Source organism: Lissotriton vulgaris, chromosome 6 (genome assembly GCF_964263255.1).
Source record: "Lissotriton vulgaris chromosome 6, aLisVul1.2, whole genome shotgun sequence".
NCBI classification, from domain to species: Eukaryota; Metazoa; Chordata; class Amphibia; order Caudata; family Salamandridae; genus Lissotriton; species Lissotriton vulgaris.
In genome coordinates, this window is record NC_141694.1 from 930,576,614 (window position 1) to 930,593,036 (window position 16,423).

The following is a 16,423-nucleotide window of genomic DNA, read 5'->3' on the forward strand; positions in this document are numbered from 1 at the left end:
CTATCTTGACCGAACCTATTGCACGCGGAAGTCCTCCTAGGATAGATAGCGTGGAGTCACTGTGGCGACAAAAATGCTAAATGTACATAGTTATATTGCACAAGTTTGAAGCGAGGGTTTACAGAGACTGCCCAGACTGCCTCGGGAATTTTAGCCCAATCCCAGAAGTCAAGGGAGCATCACACCCCGCTGCCATGTTTCTTCCAGCTAAAGTGTCCCCACCTGACGGTCCACCTGGAGTGGGAACCGTTCCTGAGTGAAGAAATTATGTGCATTTGGCATGACCGGGGGTGTAAATATGACACCCTTGGGCATCAATTTTGTTGGATGTATTTGCCTCACACACCCGAATGGGTGTCATGCTTCATCATAGGCGTTGCTCCTCGTCGGGGAGGCGGTGCAATCCCCGACGGGCTCACCTCAGAGAGGGGCTCTTTAGCGGAGATCTTTTGAATCCAACTGCCTTATGGTGAAGTGCGGGTATGTGGGAAATAGAGCAGATAGCCTAGAGAGTGATTAAAATGTAGTAGGGAGGGTCCACCTGGAGTGCCCGGTATATGTGTGTTATATGTCAGTGGCCTCCATCGTGCGAGAGGATAGTGACCAGAGTTGTCATGGGTTTAGGGGTGTCGGGGAACATCGGCCACAGTTGCCGAGCTGTTGCCGGTATTTTTGCACACTGCAAGAACGGCCAGAGTGCAAACGCCTCAGTGACATCCTGCAGCGCAATGAAACAGTTCCTTGGATATAAGTGAGAAAGCATAATACAGCTGCTTTCTCTCCACTTTCAACAGGGGCGCATCATAGGAGTAGTTTTCCTTAAACTTTGAGCCCTGAGGTTTCTTCATAAGCCCAAATAACAATGGTGTCTTGCAAGTGTGCTGGAATTTCAGCGTTTTTAGGTGTGCAATTCCTAGATATGGTACTGTAGTACCGATGCCAGACAGACAAACGTCACCCAAGTGGCTAATACCATTATCATGAATTAAATAATAATATAATATATAGACACAAAGATCCGTTAACCCAACCCCCCAGTGGGCAGCAGTCCCCCCATGGCCACGTATAGCACATTCAACACTCACAGGCAGCCAACCCCTGCCACACATAGCCAAAGGCAATGTGCTGCATGGTGCCGGTGGGAACTGCTGGCCTGTAGCCAGACTCTTCACCTCAACCCCTACGGACACCCCCCTCCCCCGCTATGCACGGTCTTTGGTATGTACAGCTTAAGGTTGGCCGCAAAGCCTGTGTCCAACCTTCTATGTGTGGCCAACCCCCCACGCACCCCTTCCCCACATCTTTAAAATTTTTCCAAAATATTTATAGTCCTACAGTACCAAGACCAAGCATCAACCCTCGGCAAGACCACACAAGCTTCAGTTTCTGTAGTTTGCTATGGTCTTGCAGTATCTTGTCTTCCATAGTAGTCCCTCTGGGTTTCCCACAGAAATTCCGGGAATAAGGGTACCCGTGCCTTACACCCTTATAAACCATTTTTATTTTAAATTTAGGGCACAGACACCAAATCCATGTGCCCTGTAATGGCTCCAGCATTTCTCTTCATGTTGCAGCTGGCCAATCAGATCACTCGCTCCTGGGTACTGTCAGGGAAAAAAATGACCTCTCAGCCAATCAGAATGCTCTAGTGTTTTTTGAATTTGTGGTACTTCAGGGAACTGCTGTACCAACCGTCCAGATATCCCTATATTTCAAACCTTAATTCCTCAAAAACAGCGGAATGAATTTATACTTAATCACAAAAGCTTGCTTTTTGAGTAAAGATCTAGCTTTCTACCAGATTTGGTATAATTTTGTTCAGCTGTTTTTTCTGTATTGCTTCCTAAAATTCCTAATAGAAATTGCATGGGAAAAAGATGTTTTGGAATATCCCTTCCCCTGTTTAGGTCTCGCCTGAGCCAGCGCGCATGCACTGCTCTGCAAGTCTTCTACTGAGGACTTCAAACTCTGACCACACGCTTTTGGCCTTTGCGTGCATCTTTTTAAGAAAGACAGGACGCAATTGGCCAAAGGCGAGTGCATGTCCCGCCTTCTCTCTCCCCTGACCTAGGGAGCTCGGGAACAAGCAGCAGTGCGGCCGGGTGCCAGCTGCATACCTCGCATTCCTTTCGCTGCCACGTGACCGCGCTTGTTGGAGTTGGGATGAAGGGCACGCGGATGAAAGGCAGAGTCCAGTCCACACATCTACTGCTTAAACAAACTCGAGAATCTTGTCCACAAACGGCATTGAAAGACTGTGCACTTTATTATTGGATATATAAATGGCTCTGATCTCGTTTAATCATAGTTCAATTTTTTTTCATTCGGGCATTCCAAAACTCTGCCACTGTTGCCCTTCTGGATTTACGGGGGACACACTGGTCTTCTCGAGGCTCTCGCACAGCAGACTGTTCACTCGCAAGAACTTAAGTTTCTGGAGCGTGTGAGGAAGCTGTCAGTGTGCGGGCTGTTCCCCGACATAAGGGTCAACCTGACAGCCCGTCATTAGCATGAAAGGCCAGAGTGCAGCCGCAGAGACCCTTATGATTGACTGGCTGTATCTATCTGACCGAGGGCTTATGATGCACAGTACGAGCACAGCGCGCTTGTCTTCAATTCACCTACGCCTGTAATTGACAGCCTATCAGCGTCTGCTAATCAGAAAGCTCGCGACCGATGTCGGACGGCGCTTGTTCATTTGAGCTTAATAAATGATTGTATTAAGGATATCAGTACTTTGTGGGGTCCCTGAGTACCTTGTATTCATCTATAACATTCCTCGGTAGGTTCTGACGAAATGACATGCTGTGTTGATGGAAAGCAGACAAACGAAGCGGCTCTCATTGACAAAAGCACTCCTGGTCGAGAGCAATCTGCGTGAAATTATAAATGTTATATGTTTCTTGACTACGTTTTCACTTCAAAGGACCGAGCCGCCTGATTGTCTCACAGTAGGAGAGTAACTATTCTGTTTGCATGATGCACTACGACGTGGAGGTCATGTTTAAATGCATGAAGCATATGCAAATACCGGCACCGCCGGCTCAAGCTGATGTTAAATCGGAAGGATACGGCTTGACAACATCAGGGCATGATGCCCAGCCTGCCAGGGCAGCCATTTGTGAGTGGTGAGCCGGGTGTGTTTTCGTGCCCAAGGGCTGTCCACTTTGCGCTGATTAAACAAGCATTTGCAATGCAATAGGCATCACATCTGCACAATTTTGACCTATTGGTATTGTACATGACAATGCCTTTTATTATTGTAGGTTGTTTAAACACATAAATAAAAGGCTTTGTCATTTACAGGAGCAATAGCTCAAGCTTTTGCAAATGTGAGACCTATTGCATTGCTAATGCTTGTTTTATTTGGTTGACGTATCACCCCGAAACCTTCCAGAAAGGATCTGAGGTGGATGACCTTTTTTTAAAGTTTAGGTAGGATCATTCAAACGGTGTCAAAGTTATTAGCAAAACAAAGAACATTTTTCCCATTGACCTAACTCGAACTATACAATGGTGACTGCCACTGTGTAATACACAGTATTGAAGTTATATATGACAGTGTGTGTGTGTCTATATATATATATATATATATATATATATATATATATATTTGGTCGGTTGTACTAGAAAAACCTGCAAATAAAAACCAGTTACCTGAAGCCTGTGGTCTGTCTCCTGCTTCGCCATTTCTTTAAGAGTGGAGGTGGCAACTTGGAGTTCCTGTATATATATATATATATATATATATATATATATATATATCAAGCTCAGTTTCCTTCCCTACACGCAAAAGAATCGACCGCACTCAGGTGGTTGAAGTCAAACAGATTTATTTTCTGTATAAACCAGCTAACAGGACTCGTTTCAGCATCGCGCCTTCTTCTCACTGTTATCGCATGACATGTTCAACCTTTAAATCAGGGGTCTCCAAACCGGTCCTGGAGGGCCGGATCCATGCCAGATTTTTGGGATATCCCCATTGAGATACATGTAGTAATTTTAAAAATCTGGCATGGATCCGGCCCTCCAGGACCGGTTTGGAGACCCCTGCTTTAAATAATAAAGTTATACCACACTGAATTCATGAAATTCTGTCATTTCCGATTCAATCATGAATAACGAAGAAGAACTGCAGTTCATTCGTTTATATGGCGGCCATCTTATCATGTGTCTGTTCATTAACATTCAAATAGCAAAAAAGTAACAGAATTAAGCCTTAAATCGACATTCAATCCATTTCTAATAAAAAGAAACAAAGGTATATACAATATTTAACTGTTGAGTCCCTCACACATCACAGTCCTAATATATACTTAATCTCGATTCAACACTAATCACTATAGGATAAACTACACTATGATTCTTACTTGATCATATCTATGTGCATTGATCTCTTAACCTAAATTTTCATATTTCATGTGAAAAAGAATTTTCTTAAATATAATTATAAAAAACAGAATAATACACAATGCTTCCAATTTAATTCAAACATGCCTAGTGGATTAAGCCTTGAATAGACTTGTGTGCAGACCAAGTGTGAGGAGATTCCAATATAAAGAAAATTTTAAAATAATAATAATTAACGGATCTACAGGTTATCAATTCCATCACATGAAAGGAGGACAGGCTGAAACTCTACTAACCTAAGTGGATTGATAACTCCTCTTCTGTGTTCAAACCTAAGTGTGTCCTGGTTTGAAGATCTATAATAAATCTTGATTCTAATCTTCGTAATTGGATTTCCCTGTCCCCCCCACCCCCCGGTCTTTTATAAGAACTTGATCAAGACAGAAGAATCGGAGGAGGTTGCGGTCACTCTGATGTTCTTTGGCAAAATGCCTTGCAACAGGGTAATTCGGTTCATTATGCTCGATACCTCTCACATGTTCTAATATCCTTCTTTTTACCAGGTGTATTGTGCTGCCGATATAATGCAATTTGCAAGGGCATCCCAAACAATATACACAATAAGGTGTAGTGCATGTCATAAATGTGGTAATCTTTTTACATCCAGCTTTTCCTGGTATTTGGTAATTTGTGACTTTGGAACTGGTTCTGCATGCTTTGCAGCGATGACATGGAAAGAATTCAGTCAGATTACCCAATCTAGGTGTTCTGGGAACTGTGTCAAAGTGACTATGTACAAGCAGGTCTCTAAGTGAGCGATTTCTTTTGTATGTTATTTTTGGATAATCCGATTTGTCAGTACCAATTATATTATCCGACTTCCGAATATGCCAGTTACGTGAGAGTACCTGATGAATTTGCCTAGAATCCTGCAAAAAGATTGTGCTGAAACGGAGAGTACCTTCATCATTACTCTCCGATGTCTTTTTATCTTTCAGAAGACACGGTCTAGGAATTTTTTGAACCTTTTCGAAAGTTTTCAATAAAATCTGGTCTGAGTATCCTCTCACTTTAATTCTTTCCATTGATTCCTGTGCTGCCTTTTCAAAGTCTTTTTCTAATGTACAATTTCTTTTTAAACATAGTAATTCCCCATAAAGAATACTGTTCTTTAAGGGTTTTGGATGACAACTGTTGTCTTCCAAAATGGAGTTTCCTGCTGTACTTTTACGTATAAGGAGGTGCAAATTTTTCCTTCCTTGATAAAGACTTCAAGATCTAAAAAGTCTACTTCAGTGTCACTTATTAGGCAACTGAAATGCAAATTCACTGTATTACCATTTAAGTGTGAGATATATGCCTCTGCTTCAGCCCTTGGACCTTTCCAAAAGATAAAAAGGTCATCAATATACCGGTGCCACCCGATAATTGAAGAGACCCAATGTTGGTTCTCATCGGCCCAGGCAACCTGCTTCTCCCACCAGCCTACGAACAAGTTTGCGTAGCTGGGGGCGAATCAGGTTCCCATCGCCGTACCTCTAATCTGTCTGAAGTATTGCTTCTGAAATAGAAACATGTTGTTATTAAGACAGAAGGTCAAAAACTCAATCAGCATCTCATTATGTAACGCATATTTCAAAGATCGACTTTTCAGAAAATATTGCACTGCTTGTATGCCATGATGATGTGATATACATGTATATATCTGGTAGCTAATCGGATATAGTAATCTAGAAATGCAGCATGTTCCTGCTGTTTACAATGTGAAAACCTTACTAAAATATTATTTTTTAAAAGTGCCACAGATTTTCAAGGCCTGAGGGGGTTATCGTTTTTCTACATCACCTGGGGGATACATGGGGTTAATGTGAAAGCAGAACTGAGGACATGAATTTTGGTTATAGTAGCGAAAGACTCACTTATTTGGTGAACCCATAGCACAATATATGTAAGTATTTTAAATATGCAGTTTATGGATTTCATTTGATGGTTTATTGTTAAGGGAAGTCATAAAGCCATTTTATTAGCCTGTTTATGCGTTTTCGGGTAACAAATGTTTCTCGACCTAGAGCATAATGGTCAGTGAGGATTTACTTTTAACCTTCATGTCTCATTTTAAAACTTTGTAAACATTTGTACTGATATTTCACCTTCATTCTTTCAAAAGACAGATTTGCGATATGGTTTCTGCACCCTATGCCAGAGAATTCACACCCTGTGGTCGCTTTTCTTCCTTTATTAAATATTCATTCAAATAAAATGCTAATAGATAATACTCTTCTTTCAATTCATTTATGCTTGAAAAGGTAATTAAAAATCAACACATTCTTTGTAGTTTTGGAAATGTTGCTTAAGACTATGGTGCATTATCAGTGTCTATATTTCAATCTATATCATTTTATATAAGGTGTTTATTATCCACTGATTTGTGTTATATCTGCATTTGTTTTCCTAGCCCATATTCAGTGGAGAATCTGCCCCACCTCTCCCTAACCAGCTAGGAAAAATGCAGTCGTGTTCTAAATGTGGCCGTGTCAACCATTCTGATGCTCGTTTTTGTGACTGGTGCGGAGCCAAGGTAGGTGTTTTAGGTGTCAGTAAAAAATGTATTGACATTCGTAAGAAAAATAACCTAGATAGAGTGCTGATTTACTGGTCATGCAAAAGATGATGCCAACTTGCAGTGATGGATTGCTAATTGGTTATCTTGTGACATCTGATGAGGACCATCTACAGAGATTATTCTACCACGAGTCATCAGAACAACAAAGTGAGCGATTTAACCTGGTATATGCCTTGAACACTATGAATCCTAAACGTCATTGCATGGACTGGTCAAACGTTATACACATGTGACCGGATAAAATGATCATGAACATAACCATATTGATCATCAACCAAGGAAGATCAACAAGTGAAATATCTGTTCAAAATACATTAGCACCTCTACCAATACTATTTGTGATTGATGATTTCATCAAATAATAGTGTTCACATCCCTAATATGTTTCCTAAATGCTAGCTTCATCCTCACTTCCTCTTTTTCAACCAAGGGAATGTCGCCTTCGCCCCTGTGGATGGAACTGCTTCATCATTTTCACACCTGCCAACATTGCACCAGGTTAAACGCACATTCCTTTGAGTGGTTTCTGTTCCTCAAGCATGTATGTGGCCCGGTGCTTGAGGAAATGATAGCTTTTGCTCTTAATTGCCAAAACTGTCACCCTCCTTCCCTAATTTGTCCCGTACATTGTGTTCAATTGCTGATTTCTCAATCCGCCAATGTGAAGACCATATGACCCCATGATCTTACAGCCCATTCAGCAGGACAAGAGCCTTGTATCATGCCCTTTGGTGATGCCTCCCTTTAGCCTCCTCTTGTTAGCCTGTGATGAAATGCATGGCAACCCCACATACCTCATTCTAATGTTTTATCTGGTCAGTTCTCTAGTGTTTTGGAGCCTTCTTCCCAGGTTATGTTTTGAATGTTCCTTATACATCAAGCACAAGCCATCATGGCCACATCTTTAGTTGAATGTCTCTTTCCCCTTCCGTGCTGGAAGGTATCTAAAATTAAATAACACGAGGGCTAATGTGGGTCACGTGGGCCTCCACTTACCCATTGAGCCATAAATGATTAATTTGCTAATTCTTGTAGGCACATCATAGTTTGCAAATATACACAGTTTCTCTACATTAATGTCTTTTTTTTAAGTTCAAAAAAGAATTTATTGAATAACAAGAGGTGTCAATACAATATATATAGGCAATATAAAGAAGAAGAAAAGAAACAAAAACAGTTCATAGAAGTAGTACATAAAGAGCAAAAGATAAATTGGCTGTAAAAGAAATAAATGAGGTTATACCACAAGAAAATGAAAAACAACAATGAGAAAATATGTTAAAAGGTAAAAAGTAATGGAACAATAAGGTCAATCAAGGGGGTTTGGAAACTTCTTGCTGAATGGGTGACAAATGAGATGATTTCTTAGCACAAGCATCAAAATGTAACGTTATGGGAAGCCATAAATTAGCGCGTTTAGTCGCCATATGAAGAGAGAAAACAAAGGCAGTATCCAACCTATGGTTATGACAGACATTATACCACCAGGCTTTAAAAGAAATATTTGCAAAACTCTTCCAGTTAATAGTAATTTGTTGAAATGCAACTGCTATTAATAAATCAATGATTTGCACATCAACATTCATGTGATCCTAACAAGTAGAGAGACTGCCTAGAAAAATGTGTGTAAAAGAAAAAGGAATTTGAGTGTGAAAGATAACATTAATTTGTGACCAAATTTGTTTCCAAAAGTCGTGAATGACATTGCAAGAAAAGAGTTTATGGAATAAAGTTGCATTGGGTGAGGAACAGGACCAACAAAGGTCAGGAACTGAAGAGAATTTCTTATTGAGCGATTGTGGTGTAAAAAGGAGTCTATTGTATATGAAAAATAATGTTTGAGTCAGAGTAGCAGATCTAGAAGACTTGCGAATTTTGATCCATAGTTTATCCCACAAAGGGATTAGCCAAGAGGTCGCAAAGTCGCGCTCCCATTGTTCCTCAACTTTGGATTTTGGACGAGGAGAAGGTGTGGAGCGGAGGAATGTGTAAATGAGGGAGGCCTTGGAGGTGACAGCTAAGAAAGAATGTAAATGTGAGCTACGGTCGGGAGACGGGGAAAAGTTATGAGAGTGCTGTATCTGGGAGTAAGCAGACAGGACCGAATCTTTGAGTGCAAGATATTTACGGGCAAAAGAAGCGGGGAGATTAAAGGATTGGCTGAGTGTTGAAAAGGGTAAGAAAGTGGAACGAGAAAAGAGTTGAGAAATCCAAATTAAACATTTCTGCCTCCAGGATTCCCAATAAAAAGGTTTGTTATTGATAAGGAGATGTTTATTGTGCCAAATGGTAGTGGATAAGAAGTCAGCAATGGTGGAGGGAGGAGCTGGAGCCGAGGCTAAGAGTAACTTACTGGTAAATTTGTGTATAGGAGTGGAGGACAGTTGTGGTTTGCGAGAAAAAGAGAGAAATTCAGCAAAAGTAAAAGGGGAAAGGAAAAGACGTTCTAACGTAACCCATAGAGGGCAGGGCTCATCAGGATCACGCAACCAAAAGGAGGCCTGACGCAAAAGAAAGGCCTTGTGGTAGGTAAGGAAATCAGGGAAATTAACACCACCTTCTGATTTAGGGCGTGTTAATCTAAGGAGGGACATACGGGGCTTTTTGGCAGACCAAAGAAAAGAGGTGAGAATAACGTTGATTTTCTTATAAAACTTCGTGGGGATAGGAACAGGAATGTTAGAAATGGTATAGAAGACAATAGGGGATAGCATCATTTTAATGGTATCAAGGCACCCCCACCATGAGAGATAAAGTGGGTGCCATCTGGTTGTAAGAGAAGAGAGTTTCTGGGTACATTTGTTGAGACAAAGTGAAGCCGTATCAGCAATAGAGGGGGTGATATGTAAACCTAGGTATTTAATATGGGTGAACTCCAGGTGAAATTGGAGGCAGCAAAGTCAGGTTTGAAGGTGTATTTAGTGAGGGGCAAAATTTCGCACTTATCATTATTCAGCTTGTAACCTGAAATCTGAGAATACTCATGCACTTCAGCAAGGAAAGCGGGAATAGAGTCAGTAGGATTGGAGATGAAAAGCAAAATGTCGTCTGCATAAGCAGCAAGTTTGATGTGAGAATGTGAAGTTTGAAAGCCCTGGATAGTAGGATTTTGTCTGAGCTTGGAAAGAAAGGGTTCCAAAGCAAAATTAAAGAGGAACGGGGATAAAGGACAACCTTGCCGTACACCTCTACCCAGGTCAAAGAAAGGGGAAACCAGACCATTTGCACAGACTGCCGCTCTGGGATTGGAATAAAGAAATGAAATTAAAGATAAAAATTTAGGGCCAAAACCAAACCATTCAAGGGCAGAAAAAAAGATAGGTCCATTCCACCCTGTCAAAAGCTTTCTCTGCATCTAGGGCAATAGCCGCTAGAGAATCTTGAAAGCGGGGTGACTTAGATAAAACATTAAAAAGAAGTCTAGTATTGTCAGTAATATAACATCCTTTAACGAAACCAGATTGTTCGGGGCCAAGTAGTTCAGGTAAAAAGGGGTCCAACCGAATTGCAAGTGATTTAGCAAAAATCTTGTAATCAATGTTAACAAGGGAAATTGGCCTGTAATTTTTGCAGTATTGAGGGTCTTTCCCTTCCTTAGGGATGATACAAATATGGGCATCGGAGAAGGTACCTGAAGAACTGCCAAGAGCGACAAACGAACCAATAAGGGAGTGTAGTTTAGGCATTAGTAATTTGGAAAAATGAAGATAAAATTCAACAGTGAACCCGTCAGGTCCAGGAGCTTTATCTTTTTTAAGAGAATGAAGGGCAGAAAGCAATTCCTGTTGGGAAATGTCAGATTCCAAAGAGGCTAAGTCAATGGGGAAATGGTCTGGTTGAAGAATAGAAGAGAAGAAATCAGAAAGAGATTGGGGAGAGGGATGAGTCTCAGAGGAATAAAGGGTAGAATAAAAACGAGAGAATTCGTCAAGGATGTCACTATCCTTATGTTTAAGAGTAGCGTTGTCATCAAAAACAGAATCAATGTTTAACTTGATATGTTTGATTTTCAAATAGTTAGCCAGTATCTTCCCCGCCTTGTTCTTCCCACCATAGAATTTTGAACTAGATTTCAATAGATAAAGAGAAGCATCATCTGTGGATTTTTTGTTAAACTTCAACTTAGCATCAATAAGTGCTGTCAAGCTTTCCTTTGAGTGGGAGGTATAGTAGGAGTGCTCCAATCCCTTAATGTGTTGTAGAAGATCGCTGGTATATTTACGAGCGGTCTTCCGTTTTTTGGCCACAAAATTGATGATAAAATCCCTAGCAATAGCTTTAAATGCATCCCAAATAGTATGGACAGGGATGGAAGGAGCCTCATTAAGTCAACGAAAGAAGCGGTAAATTTAGGATCCAAGAGTAAAGAATTATTAAAACGCCACCTCTTGGGTCCAATGGGTTTGGGTAGAACATCAATATTAATAGAGACTGGGGCATGATCAGATAATAGGATAGGGCCAATTTCTGACTGGGTGAGAGATTGAGACAAATGATGGGAAATAAAAATGTAATCAATACGTGACTGGGAGTGGTGGGAGGGAGAATAAAAGGTGAATTCTTTGGTAGTTGGATTACAGAGACGCCAGGCATCAATAAGTTTATGCTGCGAGATTGCTTGAGCAAAGAGTTTGTGAGGTTTATTTGGAACAAAGGGAGCTTTGGAGTGCCGATCCAGAAAAGGGTCGAGAGGTTGGTTGCAATCTCCTGCCATAATGAAATTATCATCGATGAGAGTGGAGATACGGGCAGCCATATCACGCCAAAATAAAGGGTCACCACTCGTGGGAGCATAAACATTGAGAAGAGAGAATGGAACACCCCTTATGGAAAGCTTGACAAATAACCAACGACCATCAGGATCAAATTCAGTAGTTAACAGGGAGTAAGAAAGAGATTTGCGAATTAGAATGACAACGCCATTACGTTTACCATCTCCAGGAACAAAAAACACCTCTCCCACCCATCCCCTCTTAAGCTTAACAGATTCTGTTTCGGATAAATGAGTTTCTTGTAAAAAAGCAAAATCCACATTCAATTTGGCAAGGTGAGAAAGAATTCGCTGTCTCTTAATGGGAGAATGGAGACCTTTAACGTTCCTTGAAACAATACGTACTGCCATTAAAAAGAAAAATACGGAGGATAATAAATGCAATAGAAAAAAACCTCATAAGAAAAGAAAATAAGTAGAGATGAAGAGAGAAAGAATATGGATAGAAAAAATGTAGTTACAGACAAGATGTAAAAAGAGAGAGTATGAAATTTAAGAAAAAGAAAAAATTCTGAATCGATCAAAAGGAAAATGCCAAAAGAACAAGCCATGTCTACAACAAGAAATAAGGCCAGAAAGGAGGAAAAGTAATAAGAGTAAGGAAAAGGGAAAAGAAAGAACAATATCTGAAGGAAAAAAATTAGAAAGTGAGGATGGCTACAGTGAGAAGAGATGGAGGAAAGAAAAGAGAAAGGTATTGAGTAGAAAGATGCAAAAACAAGCGAGCAAGAAAAACAGGACCATCGAAAGAGAAAAATATTGTAGCAGAAAAAGTAGACAAATAGAAGCAAGTAAAAAAAAAGGACACCTTGGAACACAAGAAGAGAAAAGGAAAGGCTAGGAAAAAGGGAATATGAACATGAACGAACAATGCAAACAAGGAATAAAAAAGCGTACTTACAGGGGAGGGAAGCAGGGGAGGGCAGTCAGGAAAAAGTTCGAGCGGGAGGAAGGAGGGGGGTAGAGCCAACTGGAGAAGGCGGGACATCCAAGGTCAGCAAACCGTCCAACCAGGAAGACAGCGCGGAACGCAAGAAAAAAAAAAGCTGTGAAAACATGAGGAGAGTATTAAAAGGGCAAATCGGTAAGGAACAATGAGAAACTAACACAACAACATGTAAGGAAAAGGAATAAGATAATGAGGGAAAAATTACTACGAAAACAGAACATCATATGAAACCAGGAAGGAATACGAGAACAAGGAGTTAAGTGCTGCAATGTGAACGATATACATAACTAATCAAACAGGGAAAAACATAAAACAACTCAAAAAAGTCATGGAGGAAAGGACGAAGAAGAAGCACCAGACACATCCATGTCAGCTGCTCGGCAGGAATTTAAGAAGCTTTGAAGTCGAACAGGATCCTCATAGGTCGTTGTTTTATTGTTGTAGGTAACCCTGAAAAGGCAAGGATGGAAAAGACCATATCTGGCGCCAATTGAACGGAGCTCCGGTCTCATGTCCAGGAAGGCCTTACGGCGATTAGCTGTAGCTCTGGCATAGTCTTGCGCAAAAAATAGGGAGGAACCTGACCAAGAAAGACGAGGTGAAGCTCTGGCAGCTGAGAGAACTTTCAAAAAATCAGTGTATTCTAGGAAATACATGATGACGCCTCTTGGTTTCGATGAAGGGGAATTAGGAGAGGTAGCTCGACCTAATCTATGGGCCCGCTGTATATTGAGTGCAGTATCTTCTGGCAGATGTAGGAGTTTGGGTAGAAAAGACTTGAAAAAGGCAATGGGGTCACTCCCTTCGCATCCTTCCACCAGGCCGTAGATACGTAAGTTATTGCGTCTATTTCTGTTTTCGAGCTCCTCGACCTGCTTTTGAAGGGAGGTAATTTGCGAGTGCATGTGAGAAACCTTAGCAGATGACTCCTGGAGAGAAGAAACAGTATGTTCCACTGACGTGACTCTAGCTTCCATTTGCGACCAGTTGTCTGTTAGAACTTGTAGCTTAGAATTGGTTTCCTCCATAAAGGGATGTAAAGCCCTTATTTCCTCCAAGAGTAAGTCCATAGTGGTATTCGGGGCGGAATTGGATGGTGAGGGAGGATCTTTCTTTAGCCGTTTAGTGGTTGTTTTCCCAGATGACTGCACTGAAGAATCCATTTCAGATGAGGAGATAGTGGTAGCAGGTGCTTGAGAGGCCTCTAACTGCGCCAATGCAGAGAAAACTTTGGAGTTTTTGATGAAGGTGGGCTTCTGGATCTTGTTAGCGCAATCCGCCGGGAGTCTGCTCATGAGGAACAAGTTGGGAATCAAAAATCCACCAAATAACGTGCGCACACTGTAGAAATGCTGAAAAACGCAAAAAGACGCAAAAAAAAAAATGGCTGAGCAGCTGATTAGGTCAACAGTGGCAGTAAAATAGCGTTGCTGAAGATGCTATCATAAATTCAAGTTCCAGTAAAGGGCGCAAGAGGCTCTAAAAAGACTTCCAGAACGAGGAGATGAAACAACAAACTTCATATGCTAGCAGGAAAAAAAAACAGGGCAAAAGAGTGAAGTAACAGTCTATCCTGCTTATAAAAACTGATAGCGTACGCTGTAAAGGGCCATAGTAGAGGAGAAAGCGTCACGAAAAAGATGCAATTCAGGTAATACAAAATGTCCGCCAAAAACGTGAAGGACTGTGTCGATATTAGAGGTGCGAGCAAAAAGCCATGAAAGTCAGCGTATTGAAGAGGGGGTTGACATTAGCCCACCTCACAGAAAGAAAGCGGAGCCCATCATTGTAGAGGTTCGTAGGAGGCAGGGGAGCGTCCTTCAGCAAAATCGCGGTAAACGCGCAAAATGGCGTCCGTGGCCGCTGTGGAGATGCAGCTGAAAAGTACCTTCCAGGAAAAAGGGAAAGGAAGCTGTAAGGAGCCTCACCGAAGATGACACAGCATGCCTAGTGTGTTCCGCGGGCTTAGTTCGCCATCCGTGGGTGAGGAGAAGCGCTCGAACCGCCTGTCTCCCTCGGCAGGCACGGAGCGCTTACAGGGACGCCGCCATTCTCGATGGGCGCTAAGCCACGCCCCCTCTACATTAATGTCTAATCTTTAAAAGTCCGCCTGGAAAGAAGTGAGGTATTTCTTTGGAGTGAGACACCTAAGGTCAAGAAAGTTTGCTCTGGCATCTCAATGCATTAGCTTATCTTACAAGGTCTCCTTATTTGATTCTCGACAGGTTGAAACCCACAGATGTGTCTGTTGATGATTCAATTATAGTACAATGTGTAATTCCAAAGCAGCTCCAGTCAAATATACTTTAATATTGGAGAAAGATACTTTAATGTTAGAGTATGATGCTTATTCTTTTGTTCAGCTCCTGCTGTGTCTCCAGGAGAGACTACTGAAAATGTGAGACTCCCTAAGTGGCACTCAAAGCTTGTTTGCTAATGAAAAGACTACTACAACCTTACAATTCTTCAGGATCCTTGAGGTCTTGTGATTCTGTACTGGCAATGGTGCCAAGGATTTACAGTGCTGCGCTTTATGGATCATCATCATCTTCACCTCATAGTTTTGAATTTGAGGCCAACAACTGCTGTTGTCAATGTTAATAGTAATTTTTTCCCAGTTATCTCTTTAATCTTTTCCATCTCATCCCGATCACTCATTCTGGTACTTATTTTCAACATGGGGGTTGAAACACCTGCAGACCAATATTCCTTTGTTTATGCTTTTAATAGTGCGAAATCGAATTATTATTTTTTGTTTGGAATGCCATTCCATGAGCTTGGTCATACTTATATACTTAACCATTTATGCAATATGGGAATGTTACTTAATAGCTCTGTGGAGAGACTCTGAAGAGGAGGTTAGAGATTAACCCCTTGCATGCTCATGACGAGCTCAGCTCGTCATGAGCTACAGTGCTCCGGTGCTCATGACGAGCTGAGCTCGTCATGGCCATTAGAACGTTCGCACGCTGGGATAATTCCCCTGCTGTGCTGAACGTTCTATTGAAACGGGTGTGGCCGTGAGGAGCTCAGCTCGTCATGAGCACAGGAGCACTGTAGCTCATAACGAGCTGAGCTCTTCATGAGCACCGGGGCGCTGTGCGCGCCCCCGCCCCCCAGCACAGCAGGAAAATTACCCCAGCAGCCAAGGGGTTAAATACACTAGTGAAAACACGAACGGGGTTTGGAGGGTCTAAGGGAGTTTAAAGACCAGCCCAGGTTATCATCCTCTTATACAACATTTAACTACACAAAAACCTGGGGGTCTAAAATCACAAGAGAGATAACAGTGCTCTAAGGACTCTACTCCTCTATTCTGTCAATAAAGTACTAGAATGGATAGTAAAATAGTCCATTTACAGAGTTCACAAACCAACGCATATGACCACCAGCAAAGGTAGGTGAGACCCAAGGTCCAGAGATGGATTACCATCAAAATTCTTGTTAGTGATCTAATTTTATCATCTGGCCATCCACAGTACAGGGCTGGATCGTCTCTAGATCATTTGAGACTAATTCCAGTGCCGTCTGGTAGGACTGGGGTCAGACCCACAATCACATGTTGACCATGCGTGGGATCACTAAATGGAATCAGGTGCAGTGCAAAGAGCGAAGGTCCACCTTAGAGCACTGTTATCTCGCTTGTGATTTTAGACCCCCAGGTTTTTGTGTAGTTAAATGTTGTATAAGGGGATGATAACCTGGGCTGGTCTTTAAACTCCCTTAGACC

General features: G+C 41.6%; 1 protein-coding gene across 1 annotated transcript in view; it reads left to right on the forward strand.

Annotated features, from left to right (window-relative positions):
* Positions 1–16,423, forward strand: part of DZANK1 (double zinc ribbon and ankyrin repeat domains 1) — a 1,079,146-nt gene that overhangs the window by 470,698 nt on the left and 592,025 nt on the right. The window contains exon 11 of the mRNA XM_086926915.1: positions 6,806–6,928. Within this exon, the coding sequence (XP_086783041.1) occupies positions 6,806–6,928 (123 nt within the window). The remainder of the gene's footprint in view (positions 1–6,805; positions 6,929–16,423) is intronic.